Genomic DNA, 19,028 nt, shown 5'->3' with positions numbered 1-19,028 from the left:
TACCTGTTATAATCCGTGTATAAGTAAATACACAGGTGACTTGGAACATCTACTAAAACATTACAGAGAGCAGGGCTTTCGGGTGGGATAGTCCTGGGGCCCCCCTCAGCTTGCTGTGTAACCCTGAACATGCCATTTACCCTTTCTACAGCTTCCGTTTTCCAATCTACAAAAAATCACTTTCCTCACCTTATGGGCCTGTTACAAGGATGAGGTGGTGTTATGTAAAGTGATCCATAAATGTCAATTCCATCTCCCTTCTCCCCTCTGTAGAAACAGGAGTTGTAACCCTTAAACACTTAGACTGAGAAAATATCAAGGAGGGGTTATTCACCTCTGTATGACTCTTACAGCTACAACACCACACACCTGAGATCCTTACTCAAGCTGAGCTCACATGGTGATAAAGGCAGAATACAGCCTCTTCCCCACAACCAGAGCGGCCCCTCCGTGGACCCGGTCGCACTCTCATGGCCAGCTCCCAGCTCCGCGTGCGTCCTGGCTCTGCTGCTGTGCCACTTCTAAACCTAGCTGGAGGCCAAACCCACAGTTCCAAAGTTGGCAGCCTTACCCACATCCTTGCACCCAACATTCCATCACACAGTGAAAAAGAATTTAGCCCCATTGATTTTACTTCTCATGGCTCCCCTTCCTCCCTACCCCACCCCACTCAAGCTTGGAGTAAGTGGCTATTGTTTATGTAAGGGAACTAATTCTATTGATACAACTGAGTAGATCTGGGAATAAGTAACACTATTTCAAGCAGTTAAACATCTTTCAAGACCACACTGTAGGGGCAGTGATGCTTTAACAAGTTTTTAACTAAGAAACTGCAGCGAGGACACCTGCATAGACACAGTACTGTAACGGTATTCCCTTTGTCTGATACAAATCATAATAGCTATTTTTTTCTTCACCTGGTGTGGTCATTGATGTGATTCAGACAATCTCTGAGTTTGAAAAGGAGATAGAGCTACTTCAGACACAGAAGATAGATGTGGAGAAACATGTGCAGTCACAGAAACGGGAAATGAGAGGTAACAAAAAGGCGTCACTGGGCCCATGGGGTGCAGATGGAGGTTATCATAAGTGTCACTGCTAAGCAAATGTGTCCACTGACTGGATATGCGATGGGCTGGATAGCTGGCTGGCTACAGGCTTCACAGCTGGTAGATTGGTTAGTTGGTTGGTTGGGTAGCTGGCTGGTTGAATAGCTGGTCAATTAGTTAGCTGATGGGATGATTAGCTGAAGACTGTGAGGTTGGAAATCTAGGCCCTAGAAAGAGAAAGGGGGAAGGAAAATCATGCAAAAGTGTAATTCATGCCCACTCTGCCTTTTCCTCTCAGAAAAGATGTCCGAAATCACTAAACAACTTCTTGAAAGCTATGACATTAAAGATGTAAGAAGCAGGTAATCATTTTTACATTATCAAACATTTAGAAACATGTAACGCATGAGAGAGATGATAGATTTTCTCACCCTCCTTGTTTTCTAGGCTCTCTGTGGAGGATTTGGAACATTTAAATGAAGATGGAGAACTTTGGTTTGCTTATGAAGGATTAAAGAAAGCAACGCGGTGAGAAATTCCCCTCAGGGTTCTTTTTGATTTCTTAGTGATAATAGACTATTGGAAAGTCAGATGTTTATCTTACATAGATTTGATACACAAAGTAAATTTCTTGTAGTAGAATGGTCTAATAATCATTGGAAATATTTTTTCAAGAATTAAGTAATTAGTTTAGTAATGAAGAACAATCTCTTTATGGGCTAAACTGCTGAGTAATAAAATCCATATCCTATAGAGTGAAAACTGATTGTATCAAATAAGTTAGCCAGTGTTGCTATAGATATATACATATGTTTAAATTTAAGGAGTTTGCTGTCTTATTTACATTAATAAACTTTATTTTTAGAACAGCTTTAGGTTCACAGCTAAATTGTGCAGAAGTATAGGGATTTCTCATATACCTCCTGCCCCCACACATGCCCCCACACAGCCATTACCAACTTCCCTCAGCAAAGGGTACATTTATCACAACTGATGAACCTACACTGACATATCATAATCACCATGGTTTACGTTAGGGTTCTCTTGATGTTATACATTCCGTGGGTTTTGACAAATGTCTAATGACATGTATCTTCACCACTATTGCATCATATAGAACATGCTTTTAAGCTATTGGAGTGAAAATGTAATTTTAATAATGTCTACAATAAAATTTCTTATCATTAACTGCTTGTTAACATCATCCAATGCTTCCTCACTAGCTGGAAGGATTTTGTAATTGTATGTTCCTAATTCCATAGCCTGTAAGAATGTGCACATTAGAAAACTCTCTGTGCTTAGCGCAGGGCTCTAACTGTGGCGTTGGTGACTGCCACACGTGCACGTGCTGACGGTCACCAGCACGGTGGGGTCCAGACCACGTGGTTCATTTCCTGATCCCTCTCCTAACAGCGTTTTGGAGAACCATTTCCAGTCCCAGAAAGATTGTTATGAAAAGGAGATTGAAGCTTTAAACTTCAAAGTGGTGCATCTAAGTCAAGAGATCAACCACCTGCAGAAATTATTTAGAGAAGAGAATGACATCAATGAAAGTATTCGTCATGAAGTTACTAGGCTAACATCAGAAAACATGGTATGGTCTCAGCCATAGATGGGCCCTGGTCATGGCCGTTATTCTAGAGATGTGATCCATTAGTGGGGTAACATTCAGTTTCTTGGCATTAAAGATTGTATCAGAATTACATTTTCTAGGAGTGAGATAACTGGATCAGAAGAGAAACTGTAAAATTACGCCAGGCTAGAGAGTACTTTGATTTGAGAGTGTTTCTTTACCATAGGCTGGGTCCAAAGTGTGTGTGTGTGTGTGTGTGTGTGTGTGTGTGTGTGTGTGTGTGTTTAAATCTATCTAAAATCTAGCCCTAACACTCGGAAAGACGGAAAAAAACATTAAGATAAAGGGTAGCTCTTGAGAGGGTCATGCATTCAGAAGGTCAGAATCTCTACTCGTGCTCTTACCTTACCTTACAAAGTCCTCCCTCTTCCATGATGCGTGTCATTTCCACTGCATGTGTCTCATCCTTTCTTCCATCTCATGCCTATTGGCATGGAGAAATGCTTTAGGAATCTCCTCACTCAAAACACATCCATTTCTTTTTTTCTCTCTCTCTTTTTTAAAAAACGTTTTATTAAGGTATACTTGACATACAACAAACTGCACGTCTTTAAGGTGTACACTTTGATAAATTTTTACCTAAAATAATCCCCACAAGTTCTGTGAGGTTCTGATTTGATCTTGTTAAGACAGACAGGAAGAAAGGAAAGTGTCTCTGAGGCAGTGACCTCTGAAGTAGAATGTAAACTACCAGCCCTTGGCAAAGGCCTTTTGACAGGAGCTGGAAAGGCAAGTACTAGAGGAAGCAGCATCTTGTACAATTGAGCTATTGTAAACACATCCCTTTCTTGACCTCACGTCCCCTGCAGCCACCACCCTATTTCTTTGCAGGAGTTAGCCAGACTTCTCAATGGCCATCCAACTGTGATTTCTCCACTCACCTCTCATTTACTCTACTAGGCCACCCCCTTCTGTCATGTGTCCTTACCACTAACCGAGTCTTACACCAGGCTGAGCACAAAGGGTTCCTTTTCACCCTCATCTTAGTCTCAGCAGGATTTGATGGCAGTAATCATGCCCTCTCCCTCCACATTGTGCTGGTGGCTTCCAGGAAACCATGCTCTCCTAGGTTTCTCATCCTGCCTCACTGGCTGCCCCTTCTCAGCTTCCTTACGCCTAACCTGGGAGTCTTAGGAAATCAGGGCTGTGTGAACAGATGAGGAGATGTGACCCTGGGCAGAGTGGACATGAGGGACAGTAGGTAAGGACTTTCACACCTTTGTTGACGCCTTGGGTCAAACGTTAATGAGGACTATGCATTAGTGAGATCCACTGCACAGTCAAACCAGTATTCTTCATGTGAACTTCAGACGCATGAGTGTTTCTATACACTTGGACAACAGAAAGACTGTGTTTGCCTACCTAAGAAAGGAGGTGGTGGATATTTAAAGAACCCTACAGGTAGACAAGGACAAAGGCTTGTGAAACATACGACATGACTCCAGACCTCCACGAAGCACAGCCTGGAATTCAAAGTTTGCAATGGGACGCCTTTGGGATGATTTTCCTGTTCCTAGACGAGGAGATAATGTCTCTGGGTCTGGAGCAAAGAGGCTGGCTGCCATTTCTTTACATCACCTCTCCCTCAACTCAGCATAGAATTCCCAGACACTACACTTCCTTCTCCCCAGGAGACCTCAGTGAGATGGGGGTGGAGGCTGTATGAGAACCGTTCCCTCTGAGCATGCTGGTGATTCTTGTGACTACACAGGTCTTGGGGTAAACAATCATGACACCAATGCAATCTAATGTCTTGGCTGTCCCTCTGACATAGCTAACTAGGCTTTGGTTTCATGGGGTTCAATACCTATACAGTTTAGTTTGTTTCTGAGTAGTTCTGAGATTTTTTTTAATGTTTTTTTGTTTTGTTTTGTTTTTATTTTTTATTTGGAAATATTGGGGAACAGTGTGTTTTTCCAGGACCCATCAGCTCCATGTCAAGTCATTGTTTTCAATCTAGTTGTGGAGGGCGCAGCTCACTGGCCCATGTGGGAATTGAATCAGACCTTGGTGTTATGAGTGCTGAGCTCTAACCACTGAGCCAACTGGCCTTTTGCTCTGAGATTTTAAAGTTCACAAATTAAAGTATTTCATATTCTAATATTTCTAATTTTTCACTGAAGATGATCCCAGACTTTAAACAGCAAATTTCAGAACTGGAGACACAGAAGCAAGATCTTGAAATCCGCCTGAAGGAACAAACTGAAAACATGAAAGGTAACTGGAACCATCCTGAACCTGCTTTTAGAAATCAGTTTCCTATATCCAGGAAATGACAGAAAAGTCATTGTACCCAGGGGTCTCATGCTCTGATTTTCTGTGGGGCCAGGCAGCTGACATAAATGTGAGAGGTGGGCTGGGTGGATGGTACAGTAAGGTGCATAGGCACATGAAGAGGGCAGCTGCCTCCCAGCTCTGTGGCTTATTGCCAAGTAGGAATGCAGGCCCCAGTGTTGTTTGACATTTCTATTTTTTTAAAAAAGCCAGAAATACAGATTTTGATCTTAAATATCATAACTTTTAAATAATGGCTTAAAAAATGTTTAAACATCATTCATACCAAACAAAATCTAATCTCTAGCTGGATACAGCTTAGGACCCCTGATAACGATAAATAGGCCCAAGCCTAAATCAGAATGCAGTTGGTATGGCTCCCAAATTACTGACACTTGTTCTCACTATAGGAAAATTAGAAGAATTCTCTACTCAGTTGAATCGCAATCCAGAAGAGGCAGGAATGCAAAGAAAGTAAGTGTTAATATGTGTTATCTCCAGTTCAAGTTCATGCCATGCTTTTCTTTACTGAAATTGTGGGAGATATGTTACTAAGCTTAGAAAGCAAGATGCTAATTAAGGTATATAATAGCATTCAAATGTGAAGAACAGAAATACATGTGTATACACACACACACACACACACACACACCCTGTGTAGGAGAATGTACAAGAAACAAAACAAATAAATCATCGTTGCCTCCAAGGAAGGTAGATGGATGGCTGGTGCACAGGGGAGGGAAGGAGACTTACTTTTCCCTGCATACCCTTTTAAACCCTCAGAATGTTATACCATGTACACATGTATTATCTGTTCAAAAAATTGATTAAAAAAAAAAAGATTGTGTGAGACAGAACAGATTTTCTCTTAGCAGACCATTTAGGATAAGGCTTAAAACCCATGTTGATAGAGAACCTTCATTGATAATCTCCCCAAATTTACATGTTGACCAGCAGAGAGCCTGGTGCCCTGGTGGAGCCTCTTGAGGAAAGTGTTCTGTTTTGCTTCCAGCTTGTTGAGATTTTTAATTTTAAGAACAATAAATGGACCCTCTACGTCCCAGAGATCATTTTTAGTCACGTGACTTGATTGGTAGGACTGGGATGAAATGAGGGCCCAAAACAGTAGCAATGATGAGACATCATTTTGTAACTCTTCTTTTTTGATTAATTTATTTTCCATTATACTTGAGATACAGTATTATATTAGATTCAGGTGTACAATATAGTGATTAAACATTTATATGACTTACAAAGTGATCCCCAGTTAGGTCTGGTACCCATCTGACACCATCCATAGTTATTACAATATTATTGACTATATTCCTTATGCTGTGTAGTATATACCCGTGATAGAACTCTTGTGATGGGCTCCCTCTTCTCTCTGATTCCTGGCTTTTTGAGTATCTGGTCCCCAGGCTGTTTACAAAGGAGACAATCATTAGGTTTTTGGTCATAAGGGTATGAGTGGGAGTGGATGTCCCATGGGAGCAGTCAAGGGGTGTAGATGGGGTAGAGGTGAGTATGTTTTATCGGGTTAAGGAGACTGGGGCAGTCCATGGACAATTTTATACCCCAGCCAACCGTGGTCTCTTTCCGCCCTCTTCTAGGACTCCTCTATTCAGATACTATTTGCTTTACACATAAATTGGCCAAGATTTTTCCATCTTTGGAAATATCAGTGCTTGTTATGACAAGGAATGACTTCTCCATGGCAGTCAAACTGATGCCCAAGTTTCCTCTCTCCCTTTCTCAGGACCACAGAAGCCTACAATGAAATACCCACCAAAGAGAAAAGGAAGCTGATTGATAAGAGTCAAGAAATGCAGGAGGCCAGCGAGCACTTGAAGAGACAAATTGAAACTGAAAGTGAAGTTGAGAGTAGTTTCCAGCAGGAAGCATCTCGTCTCACTATGGAAAACAGGGTGAGAAGTTTTCTAACTTGTAGATAAATCGCTGCCTGTGTGTGTGGATGTCACAGAAAGGGGGACATGCCACCTAAAGTATACGATGAAGAGCCACCTTCTGTCACAACCGTCTATTTCCTTATCTCTGGTGGTCAGTGGTCGCTGAGGTTGAGCCCACAGCCAGGAGCCTTGGGACTTAATGGGCCACACCAGGGAAGTACTCGATAAGGTAAAGGAAGGTAGAGAGGAGAATGAGGCGGTTCAGTGGTCCTGAGCACTGTCCCATGGACGGTGCTCATCTGAGATGACGATGCCCATGCTTGCCTCTGGGGGTGTGTCCTTCCTACAAATTTTGTTTAGAGTCAAAGTGTCCTTCTATGAAATGATGATGGCAGTAGAGGACAAACTTTTAAAATTGTTCAAATCTTCATCAAATTGTAAATGCCCTTGTCAAAATGCAATTCAGCGACATACTATGTACAGTGTCAGGTGGGTACTAGACTAATTGAGGGGACAACTTAAAAAGTTAAATAAATGTCTAACCACTGTGCTGTACACCTGAAACCTAATATAAGGTAAAATTGGATGTTAACTGTAGTTGAAGAAAAAAGAATTGATAGATAATATCTGTTAAAGAAAAAAGAGAGAACGAAATTTGGCAACGCTGTGTCCATCCTCAGTCATTCTTTTGAGATTTAATTGGCATGTGAAACCCACAAGACTGAGAAGCACCAAAGAAGCAGATGGGACGCTTTCCTGGGAGCTGGGCACTCTCATGCCCCGTGCTGGCTTGGCATCATCGAATACCATGACCAGGAGAGAGTTCACCAGGACAGTGGGCACCTTAACATGCCTACAGGCCCTGCTCCCCGTTATCAGGGCCCCCCATTTTATACAAGGTCGGAATTCACCCTAGAAAAAGTGCTACATACTTCATTACAGTCACCTCCAAAGTCCTCCCCTTGGGAAGCTATGCACCAACACCAGCACCTAGTCCACCCTTCAAAACTCTTTCTAGAATGGCCATCAGAGCTGTCATTGTATTAGCCTTGACGTCCTAAATGTCATCAAAGTGTCTTTCTTTCAATATTTCCTTTATCTTCGGGTAAAGAAAGAAGTCACTGGGAGCCAGATCAGGTGAATAGGGAACGTGTTCCAATACTGTTATCTGTTTACTGGCTAAAAACTCCCTCACAGGCAGTGCCGTGTGAGCTGACGTATTGTCATGATGCAAGAGCCATGAATTGTTGGCAAAAAATTCAGGCTGTTGTCATCTAACTTTTTTCTGCAGCCTTTTTAGCACTTCCCAATATTAGTAAACTTGGCTAACTGTTTATCCCATTGGTACAAGTTCATAATGAATAATCCCTCTGATATCAAAAAGGTTAGCAACATCGTTGCAACAGGTTTACGAACTTTGTTGTCAGATCTCATGTCTCATAAGAAAACCAGGATAGGGTAAAATTATATTTTACAGTGTCAGAATTTAACCTTCAAGAGTAATTGTAGCTAAAATGAGGAATCTAGGGAGTTTAACATTTACTAGGAAGTAACAAATTCCAGTCAGGGGCCCTAGATGACAGCCATCGTTTCTCAGGGGAATACAACTTCCTCAGAGAGCAGACTCTGCAAATCACACCAACTAAGCAACTGTCTGCTGAACGTGTGTGAGATGCCATCGTGCCTTCTGCAGCTGTGTCTGCATGCGTGTCCCGGGCTCTCAGCTGGGGCCAGTGCTAAGGGAGAGGACATGTGGGTGGGTTGTGTGTATGCTGCATGTCTTGTCCACGTGAACTGTCATTCCCTAGCTGCGAGCATGTGTCTCTGGGTATGTGCCAGTCCCCGGATTGTGGGGGGTTTGTGTGAATTTGTTTCTGACACTCCGGGAACAGTGCTGTCCCACTCAGTGCGCCTCCACAAGAGCCCTCCCACGTGTGTGGCTCTGTTTTCAGGCAGGGATAGACCAGCCCTGGTGCTTCCACAGTGCACTGCGCTGGGGAACAGTTATGTCTACACGTTCGTTCCAGCAAACTCTTCCTGAACCAATGAGGAGCCTCCGTGTTACAAATGAATATGTCACAAAAGAATACAATTCCTATCTATTATTAAGTGGTGGATTTTATCCACAAATGAGACTTAACTGGGTTAGTTTTCTAGAGCTACCATAATAAATTGCCACAAACTGGGTGAGTTAAAACAATAGAAATTTGTTCTCTCACCGCTGTGGAGGCCAGAAGTCCAAATTCAAGGTGTGTGCAGAGCTATACCCCTCCAAAGTCTCTAGGTTAGAAGCTTCCTTGTCTCTTCCAGCTTCTGGTGGCTTCCGGAATTCCTTGGTTGGTGACAGCATGGCATTGCTCTCTGCCTGTATCTTCCTATGGCCCCGCGTCTGTGTCTGTGGGTGTGGCTTCGCTGTCTGTTCTAAAGACAGTCTTATTGGATTTTTGGACCCACCCTAATCCAGTGTGATCTCCCATTGATCCTTAGCTTCATTATAACGACAAGACCCTATTTCCAAATCAGATCGTATTCTGAGGTTCTGAGCGGACACGAATTTTGAGGGAATACAGTATAACCCACTAATGATCATCTGAGTCAAAGAAAATCCTTATTAAAAAAGGAATAATGAAAACAAAAAATTTTTAGTGAACATGCCAATATTTATCAGACATTCAAAATTAAAACCAGATGTCATTTTTGCCTCTCCATAGAGATCTGAGGATGCTGGGGAGACCACCCTGAAGTGGGCACTGTCGTATGTGGTGTCTGGGAGTGTAAATTGGTATCAACTTTCTCAGGGGTGATTCGCGGGCAAACATCATGAACTTTGGCAGTGCTTCCCCTTGACTCAGTAATGCAACCTCTAAGCTTCTGTCCCTAGTGAGTAAACAGATACGTGGACAAAGATTTTTGTTCAGAGTAGTCATAGTAGAGTTATTAATCATAGCAAAATTTGAAAAAAAAAAGGAAACAGAATGGATGTCCAATAAGATTAGATAGATTAAATTGTATATCATATGACTTAGCCATTAAAATGATGGTTTGGGTATATCATCAATGGGAAATACGTCTGTCATATAATTATAGAAAAATATAGGGTATAAAACATTATGTGCATGCAGTATGATCCCCATTTTATAAAACGTACCTGTGCCATATTAGGAAAAGAGAAAGGAATGAAATAAAATGAAAACAGTGGTTTCCTCCAGATTATGGATTGATAGGTGACTTTTTTATTCTTAGACATATAATAGGATGGGCTGAAATTGGAGGGAAAAAACTATACCCATATCCACACTTGAAAGGTCAGATAAAATTTCTAAGGTATTTAGCCAGGGACACAGAACCGTAGAAGGGGAGAGGTAGCCACAGAGCAGAAACAGCACCATTTCCCTTGGTCCCAAGAGTCCCCAGAGGACACAGGGGTGCAGTGACTCTCCAACATGGGCATCGCTGGACTGGAGAAGCTTGAATCTTTTCGGTGTCAGAGCCCTTGGAATTCAGGAAGAACCTAAACACTCTGTGCCGATTATAGGAAATATGTATAGGTATCCAGGACTCTCCCAGTTCTTGAGCCAAAATCAGCCTGGGCAAAGCCACCCCCTTTCAGGAAAGAAAGGCAAAGCCAGGGCTCCAATCTCTGAAGAATTTCTCTGCCTCCACCTTCTGATATCCAGAGAGCCTATTTTCACACATTCATATTTTTAAATTCTCTACAATGGGCCTTAGTTCATTAAGGGAAAAATAAATCAAACTAAATGTAGTATATCCTCACAATAGGATATTATTCAGCCACAAAAGGAATGAAGTGCTGATGCATGTTACAGTATGGATAAACCTTGAAAACATTATGCTATGTGAAAGAAGCCAGACACAAAAGACCATACATTGTATGATTCCATTTATACTAAATGTCCAGAATAGGCAATTATATAGAGACAAAAAGTAGACTAGTGGTTTCCAGGAGCTAGAAAAGAATGGGAGGCTAGGGCGTGACAGATAGAAGTTACAGGCTTCTTTTTGGTGTGCTAAAAATATTCTTGAATTTAGAGAATGGTGATGGTTGCATAACAGGCTACATAAAAACCACTGAGTTGTATAGTCAACTTTATATTGTGTGTGAATGGGATGGTATGTGAATTATAGCTCAATAAAGCTAATACCAAAAAATGAATTTACATGCTTCTAAGCTAATGTCCTTGTTTCTTGTGGTCTCTATAGGATCTTGAAGAGGAATTAGACATGAAAGACAGAGTGATTAAAAAGCTACAAGATCAAGTCAAGACTCTAACCAAGACAATTGAAAAAGGTAGGAAAGATAACATTCACTTTCCTGTTTTTTGAACTTTCAGCTCAGATCCACATGCTTTAAAGTGTTTATTTCCTGATGTGGCCCAAAGTCTTTGAAACCCAAAGGAACGATTCTCAGCTGGCAGCGTTTGGGGCTCAGTGATGGGCCGATGGAAAGATCTTTCAGGCAAACATATAGCTCCCCAACCCTCAGATAATACCAGCTATGCTAATGCCATTGTAAGGGACACCCTATAATGAGTATTTTTATCCTCTTCCTCTATGAGCTCTCCCTTTTTAAAAATGAAACTGTGAACAAGTTTCCAATTGAACGGCTTTGAAATTCACTTCCTCCCCAATTACATACGATCGGTATCCCAATTCCTATTAGAGGAAAAAGTAGAGAACTGAGAAGCCGGACTGTAGTCCTGACCTTGGCCTGAACTGCACACTCTGAGTGTCCTCATGGACTCCCGTGGAAAGGGCCCCGCGCCTTTCTTTCCTTCCTCTGCTTCTGTGTCACTGAACTTTTCTGATTTCTGCCCTCTTCTAACATTCTTCATCTTTTGGTCCATGTTTCCTCTTCCTGCAAATCTTAATCTCTAAGACTGTATTTTGAACTATCTGTTCCTTTTTCTACATTCATTTCTTTGAAGAACTCCTTTATTGTTATTTATTCAACTCTTACCTCAAATTAAAGTGTTCAAAACCAAAGTGATCTTTCCTCTCAATAATAAATGATAACTGTCAGTCTGTCCCCGGAGGGCAGGGACCATGTCTGTCCTTCCCGACCCACACTGTGTCCCCATTGTTGGAATAAATGAATGAACTGCCATCTCTATATAAAGTCTTCCAAAATCTACCTCCCACTCCTCACCTCTTTTCTGGAGTCTCGGTCCCTTTTTGACTCTAAGACTACCTTCTTTGCCTTCCTATTATCACCTCCAACTCAACGTGTCTCAAGTGGCATGCATCGGCTTCCCCTTATGTATTCGTTATCTATTGTCGTGTCACAAATAACCCCATATTTAGCAACTTCAAACAACAGATACTCTGTGTCATTACACACGGTTTCTGAAAGTCAAGAATCCAGGAGAGGCTTAGTTCAGTGCTTCTGGCTCCGAGTTGCAGCCAACCCATGAGCAGGGCCGCAGTCCTCTGAAAGCTTAGTTGCAGCTGGCAGACCTGCACCCAAGCCCATTCACGTGGCTGTGGCAGGAAGCCGGTGTCTCTTGAACACTGCATAGAAGGCATTAGCTTCTAGGGTCCCTCCAAAAAACATGCCCAGATACAAGTCACCACAGTCAAGGATATCCAAAGTATGTCCTTACCAGGTATTTCTGCTTCATTTATTATTCTTCCCAGTCCAGACACAATTTACAGAGGTCATTTTTGCCCTGAACAGTGTTGCTTAGTAAAAGAGTTGACATTCTACCTGTATCAGTCTTTGAGGGAACAGAGCTAGTAAGTTAACAGAAATTCTCATGCAGTGGTGAGAGTGTTCTGTCAGCTGTTTACCTACACTACCTTATTTTTCATTCACCAGAGGATACTCACTTTTCTTGGCCCAACCGGAGTGCTACCTCCTTCAAGAAGCATTTTTCAACAGTGCCAACCCCCCCACCCCCGTCTGCATGAATTCTTATGGCCCCTGTATTAATTTCCTATGGCTACTATAACAAAATACAATAAAAGTAGTGGCTTACTAGAACACACATTTATTATCTTACAGTTCTGGAGGTTAGTTCAAGATGGTTTTCACTGTGCTAAAATCAAGGTGTCAGCTAGGCTGCATCCCTTTTGGAGCCATTAGGAAAGAACCCATTCCCTTGCCTGTTCTAGCTTCTAGAGGGCACCTGCATTCCTTGGCATTCCTCTCCCTCCTTCTTCGAATCCAGCAACACAGCATCTCCTAAATCTCTCTGACTCTAACCTCTGCGTCTGTTATCACATGTCCTTCTCTCAGAAAGGATATGAATCTTTGGGGCCCAGAGGGCCTGTTGTGGCCCATCCAAAGATGTTCCCGTCCCAATCCCTGGAGCCTCTACATATGTTACCTTATGTGGCAAAAGGGATTTTGCAGGTGTGGTTAAGTTAAAGACTTTGAGATGGGGAGATTATCCTGGATTATCCAGGTAGACCCAATGTGATAAGAGAGGGACAGGAATATCAGAGTGAGAAAAGGTGATGTGACAATGGAAACACAGGGAGAGAAGAGGATATGATAACAGAAGCCGAGGTTACACAAACCAAGGAAGGTGGGTAGCCTTTAGAAGCTGGAAAAGGCAAGACACGGATTCTCCCCTACAGACTCGGGAAGAAACACAGCTCTGCTGACACTTTGATTTTAGCCCCATAAGATCCATTTTAGTCTTCTGACCTTCAGAACTGCAAGTTTATGGTGTTTTAAGCCACTAAGTTTGTGTTAACTTGGTATAGCGAACAGGACACCAGTATAGTCCCTTAGGATCGTGCAGTTTGGTACTTTGCACACCACATGGTCCATGAATCTTCCTTGTCTGTAACATCAGCGTCTTGAAGACAGGGGCTGCCTCTTGGGTCACTTTCATATCCCCACTGTGCTGGACACACACCAGGTACTCATAAGGATTCGTTCAAGGGTATCTCAGCCTTTTCAGCACCAACTACACTCATCTGAGATACCCACATAAGAATCACTACCAGGGCAGACGGGTGGCTCAGTTGGTTAGAGCGCAAGCTCTGGGCAACGGGGCTGCTGGTTCGATTCCCACATGGGCCAGCGAGCTGCGCCCTCCGCAACTAGAATGAAGTCAATGAGCTGCCGCTCAGCTCCGGGTGGTCAGATGTCTCGTTGGTTGGAGCGCGGGCTCTCAACCACAAGGTTGCCGATTCGGCTCCTCGAGTCCCACAAGGGATGGTGGGATGCGCCCCCTGCAACTAGCAATGGCAACTGGACCTGGAGCTGAGCTCTGCCCTCCACAATTAAGATTGAAAAGGACAACTTGACTTGGAAAAAGTCCTGGAAGTACACACTGTTCCCCAATAAAGTCCTGTTCTCCTTCCCCAATAAAAAAATCTTAAAAAGAAAACAATCACTACCAGAAAAAATTCTCCAGGATTCAATCAAGTTCTCAATTATCAGAAAGATGCAGGAGTTCATGTGCAAACCAGTTGGAACGGGGAGGAAGGAGACAGAGCAGAACCATTATAACGCCTGTGGCAGCTGTTTTGTGTATGTAACTGGTTGTTTACCTCTGTCTACAGGCAATGACGTGCACTTGTCCTCAGGACCCAAGGAGTACGTTGGAATGCTGGAATACAAGAGAGAAGATGAGGCCAAGCTCATTCAAAACCTCATTCTTGGTAGTGAAACCTGGAACTCTGAATTTTTGCTTTATCTTTGAGAACTTGAATGTCAGTCATTGCTGCAGTTCCGGGTGATGGCAGTCCCTTCTCTTCCTTCACTGTTTCTTCCCGTAGCCCAGAGTTTATCAGCCTCAGCACTGTTGGTGGCGGGGCTGCGCATTTTAGGATATTGAGCAGCATGCTTGGCTTCTACCTGTAGGAGCCAGTAGCAACCCCTAGTCATGACAATGAAAGGGTCTCCAGACATTGCCAAATGCCCTGTGGGGGCATGTTGCCGTCAGCTGAGAAACACTGCCCTAACCTCTTCCCAAGTCTTATTGGGACTGAATAAGAAGACACGTGTTTGTGTCTGAGTGTAGGATACGTGGTGGAAGTGATCGTGGCTCTGTGCTCCATTTGACTTCTACTAAGAAATGTATTTGCAGACAGTGTGACAGGGGCTTCCCAGCCACACTTCAGTTACAGGAGTGTCCCATTGTGCTTGCACAAGGGTTTGTGGTCTTAGAACTAATCTTACTAGACTGTCTTCACCAGGAAAACCACATGGTTTTCCAGAGAGAAGTAGAAAAGTTGCCTCTTTCTCAGACGGCCCCAGGATCTCAAAGCAAAAAGTCGATGTGTAGCCTTACTTCCTCTTCCTCTTAGTAACCCCCTCAGAGCACAAGAGCACCCCTACCCTTTCTACCCTCATTGGCACACAGCTGTTGGGCCTCTGCTTTGTTTCCCAGTCTTCATGCCACCATGGGGAGGGATTTGTTTATCTTAATTTGTTCTATAAAGTTTCCCTCTTTCATCTCCATCTAACTCCCCGCCATTCTCTTCTGCCTAAGGTCAGCAAGGCCTCCTCTGCCAAACTGTCATGTACCCGTTTCCCAGGTTCAAGGCAGGGGCCTGTGATTGCTAAGATTGTATTGCATCCTCATCATAGAGGCAGGTGCCAGCGTACTTGGCACTGGGATTCCTCTCTTACACTAGAGATCTGAAATCCAGGGTCTCCACACGAGGGGGAAAGTACTTTGAGAAGAAGAGCAGGTGGCCCCTGTATATTTTTGCCAAGGAAAGAGCCAGATTGAATTCCTCAAAGAGAAAAGACATCCCTGTGCATTCAGGTGCTGCGTCCGGTGCAGAACAGCAGACGAGCCCTGTCCCGCAGTCAGAGGTTCCCTAGGGGGCGAGCTGATGGCCAGCTGTAATCCTCATCGCCTCTCTCTGCTGCAGACTTGAAGCCGCGTGGTGTGGTGGTGAACATGATTCCCGGGCTGCCGGCTCACATCCTGTTCATGTGTGTGCGCTACGCAGACTCGCTGAATGATGCCAACATGCTCAAGTCCCTCATGAACAGCACCATCAACGGCATCAAGCAAGTGGTTAAGGTAGGACCCAGCTTTGCCATTGGCCTGTGGTATTATAGGCACTTTAGGAACACCTGTGGGAATGACCAGGTGGCCTTCCTGTGCCCCTCCTTCACCTCCAGGCTTTGGTGAACCACGTGATTCCTCAGACCAGTCTGAGGCCCAGTCGGTGAAGGAAGCCAAGCTGTTAAGGAAAGACAAGTTAGGTCAGGGATCCCCAGGGATGGGGATCTCCGGTAGACCTTGAATTCTTACCTGTGAGATGACAACATGGTAGCTATCCTCCCCACCACTTCTTATCCTCTCAGGGTGTAGAATCCCATCTCCAGCGAGTAGTGTCTAGTGATGTAACAACTGTGAATGGTGAGGAATAGGAAGGGCTGAAAAGTTACTCATCTGTAATTCTCCCTTCTAAAACCACATTATGTACCTTTATTCCCAGCCCAGAAACAAAGATGAGCTACGTATTAGTGGGAAGTAGTAAAGTATGGATCTAATATTTTCATCCCCTTTCCAAATGAGAAGCAGTGTTTGATGTTGACATACATTTGAATTTTTAGTTGGGGAGAGTCCTATCTCACTTTTAGTAAAATGTATGTTTTAATAGAGTCACCAGTAATTAAGTCCTGTTTTAAATACTCTCAGAAAAAAGAAGAAGAAAAACAATGGATGCATGAGAGGTCAGAGTATGGGTAATTGTTCCCTCTCCCCTCCAAATTTTATACCAAGAATTCATTATTCGTTAGGAATTAGGAGTAGAAAAGTTGTTTGGTGCTGGGTGCTTTATAGTCACTTGCTTCACAGTAGCCACCAGAATGGTCTTAGAAGGGGCTCCTGTGAATTAATATTTCCCATCCATATTTTCATAAATTAGGTTTTCTTTGCACACACTTGCGTTGTGTCCTAGGGCATAGGCACACAGTATTGCCCTGTCTTGCTGCTCTGGAATGTTTACATATTTAGAAATCCAAAGATGCATGGCATGAGAAGTATAAACCCTTTCTCACCAGCATCTTCCCCAGCAGCCCGCTGCCCTCTGCTTTTGTTGGTGGCTAGGACCTGCCCCTCGGGTTCCAGTGCACAGCACATCAGAGTAACCCTCACTCGGCCCACACAGCCCTTCAGCCATCGTGTCTTTTCCTCCACCACCACCCGCTCCACTGCCAACAGCGCTTAAACAGGTGCTCTCTGCCAGTTCTCTTCTTCACCGCTTGCAATCTGGCTTCTACCCCTCTCACTCCATAGAAAGATCACCAGTAATTCGTCTTGCTAAATCCCATGCTGTGTTCTTCGTTTCTATTCTCCTTACAAGGACTGAAGCAGTAGTGCTATCTCTTTGAAACCCTGGTTCCTTGTCTTTCAAATTCCAGGACTTTCCCGCTTTTCCTTTTACCTCTCTGATATCGAACCTCCTCCTCCTTTGCTAGTTCCTCTTCTTCCTGCTGCATAAATGGAGGTATTCTTCCCAAAGGAGTCCTAGATTCTGAGCTCGTGTCTCTCTACCCCTTTCAAGGAGGCCATCCTCCTGCCTCTCTCATGAGGTTTGCTCAGCTGCCCTGGTTCTCCATCATCTCTCCATCCTCTGAGTTTTTGTGGCGCAGTCCGCACCCATCATGTGGGCAACGGGCCACCTAATTACTGTGCCCTGTATGTGTTATGTCTGTCTCCCTCGTCAGACTGTGAACTTCGGAGGGCGAGGACCAAGACCAACATTTCTCAGGCATTGCCGTCGTGCCTGCTTCAAGCTTCATGACAAATGACATAACGTATACAGAAATATTTTGCGAACCTTAACCTGCTAAGTAAATATAACAGCTTATCATCATAAAAGAAATTTAATAAAGGCTTTAGTGAATACAATAAGAATTCATTTTGGTTAAAAGCCACCAACTAACCAAACAAGTAAGATATGTCTGTTCTTGGCTCCAAGGCACCGGTAATCACCAAATCCACCTGTCTTTTTTTTCTTCTTTTTTTTTAAAGGCACATTTAGAAGACTTTGAGATGCTGTCTTTTTGGCTTTCCAATACTTGCCATTTCCTCAATTGCCTGAAGCAGTACAGTGGAGAAGAGGTAGGGACGCTGGCCTGCTCTGTGTTCTGTGCTGGCAGCCGGTCTATAACCTCCTCATGAGCCAGATCTCGCTAGAGATCTGAATTTTTGAATTTTCATATACTTAAATCTATCCTGTTCTTTTGTGATGTTTCGGGAAATTCTTTCCTACCCTGAGATCATGAAGATATTCTCTTAGTTATTCCTAAACTCTTATAATTCAAATTTAGAGTTCACAGTTATGCTTTTGTGTATCCAAAAATGGTGTGATTATTTATCTGTCCCAAGTTGACATGTGAAGTAATGATTTCATTATCTTATTCCACACAGATAGCCAATTGGCCCAATGGAGAGAAAAAAAATATATAAAAGTAATCCTACTGGTACTATAGAACAAAAGGAGAAACAAGTGAAGAAAATCTAACTTCTAACTAAAAAAATATAAAAAGAAAATACCAAAAAGCAGGGAGTGGCACAGACCAATCCATTTAAGACAAACTGGCATCTGTGAGACATTAAAGAAAGAATAATATCCAACAGCATTTATTTTTTGATCCTGTCTTTGCCCCCTTCAGCCATGTATACAATATTCTTTTCCCTGTCTCAATGTTTTTTCAATTATATATTTTTTATTATTATTAGTTTCAGGTGTACAAAACAACATAGTGATTAGACACTTACACCCCTCACAAAGTGATAACCCCTCCAAATCTACTACCCATCTGACACTGTACATAGCTATTACAATACCATTGACTATATTCCCTATGCTGTACTGTACATCCCGTTACTATATATACCAGGGGCGCCAAAAAATGTATACAAGTGGACACTTTGGTCAACGTTGCTCAAGCAGTAGTTTGCCATAATCAGAAGTGTCTGGATGCTGATGGTAACCACTTTGAGCACCTCTTGTAATTGCAGAAGTCAAATGACTTGTATTCATCTTTGTTACCAGTATATATTGAGTATTACAATTTTAATTACAGTTTTTCTTTCTTAAAATGTGTATACATTATTTTGGCACCCTCTGTATATTTATATTATAGTCAACATTCAATATTATTTTATATTAGTTTCAAGTATATATTTTTATTTCTAAAATTTCAATGGTTCTTTTTCA

The 19,028-nt window shown here is 42.9% G+C and overlaps 1 protein-coding gene across 1 annotated transcript in view; it reads left to right on the top strand.

Annotated features, from left to right (window-relative positions):
• MYO5C (myosin VC) overlaps positions 1-19,028 on the top strand; it is an 87,489-nt gene that overhangs the window by 56,885 nt on the left and 11,576 nt on the right. The window contains exons 26-36 of the mRNA XM_081048637.1: positions 944-1,037; positions 1,348-1,411; positions 1,497-1,577; positions 2,463-2,643; positions 4,806-4,899; positions 5,367-5,430; positions 6,713-6,881; positions 11,085-11,172; positions 14,400-14,498; positions 15,720-15,874; positions 17,837-17,926. Coding sequence (XP_080904763.1) covers positions 944-1,037; positions 1,348-1,411; positions 1,497-1,577; positions 2,463-2,643; positions 4,806-4,899; positions 5,367-5,430; positions 6,713-6,881; positions 11,085-11,172; positions 14,400-14,498; positions 15,720-15,874; positions 17,837-17,926 — 1,179 coding nt within the window. The remainder of the gene's footprint in view (positions 1-943; positions 1,038-1,347; positions 1,412-1,496; positions 1,578-2,462; positions 2,644-4,805; positions 4,900-5,366; positions 5,431-6,712; positions 6,882-11,084; positions 11,173-14,399; positions 14,499-15,719; positions 15,875-17,836; positions 17,927-19,028) is intronic.

The sequence above is a fragment of the Rhinolophus hipposideros genome, assembly GCF_964194185.1.
Source record: "Rhinolophus hipposideros genome assembly, chromosome: 5".
Lineage (NCBI taxonomy): Eukaryota > Metazoa > Chordata > Mammalia > Chiroptera > Rhinolophidae > Rhinolophus > Rhinolophus hipposideros.
Note: the sequence above shows the minus strand (reverse complement) of the source record. Positions and strands in the feature narration are given on the sequence as shown.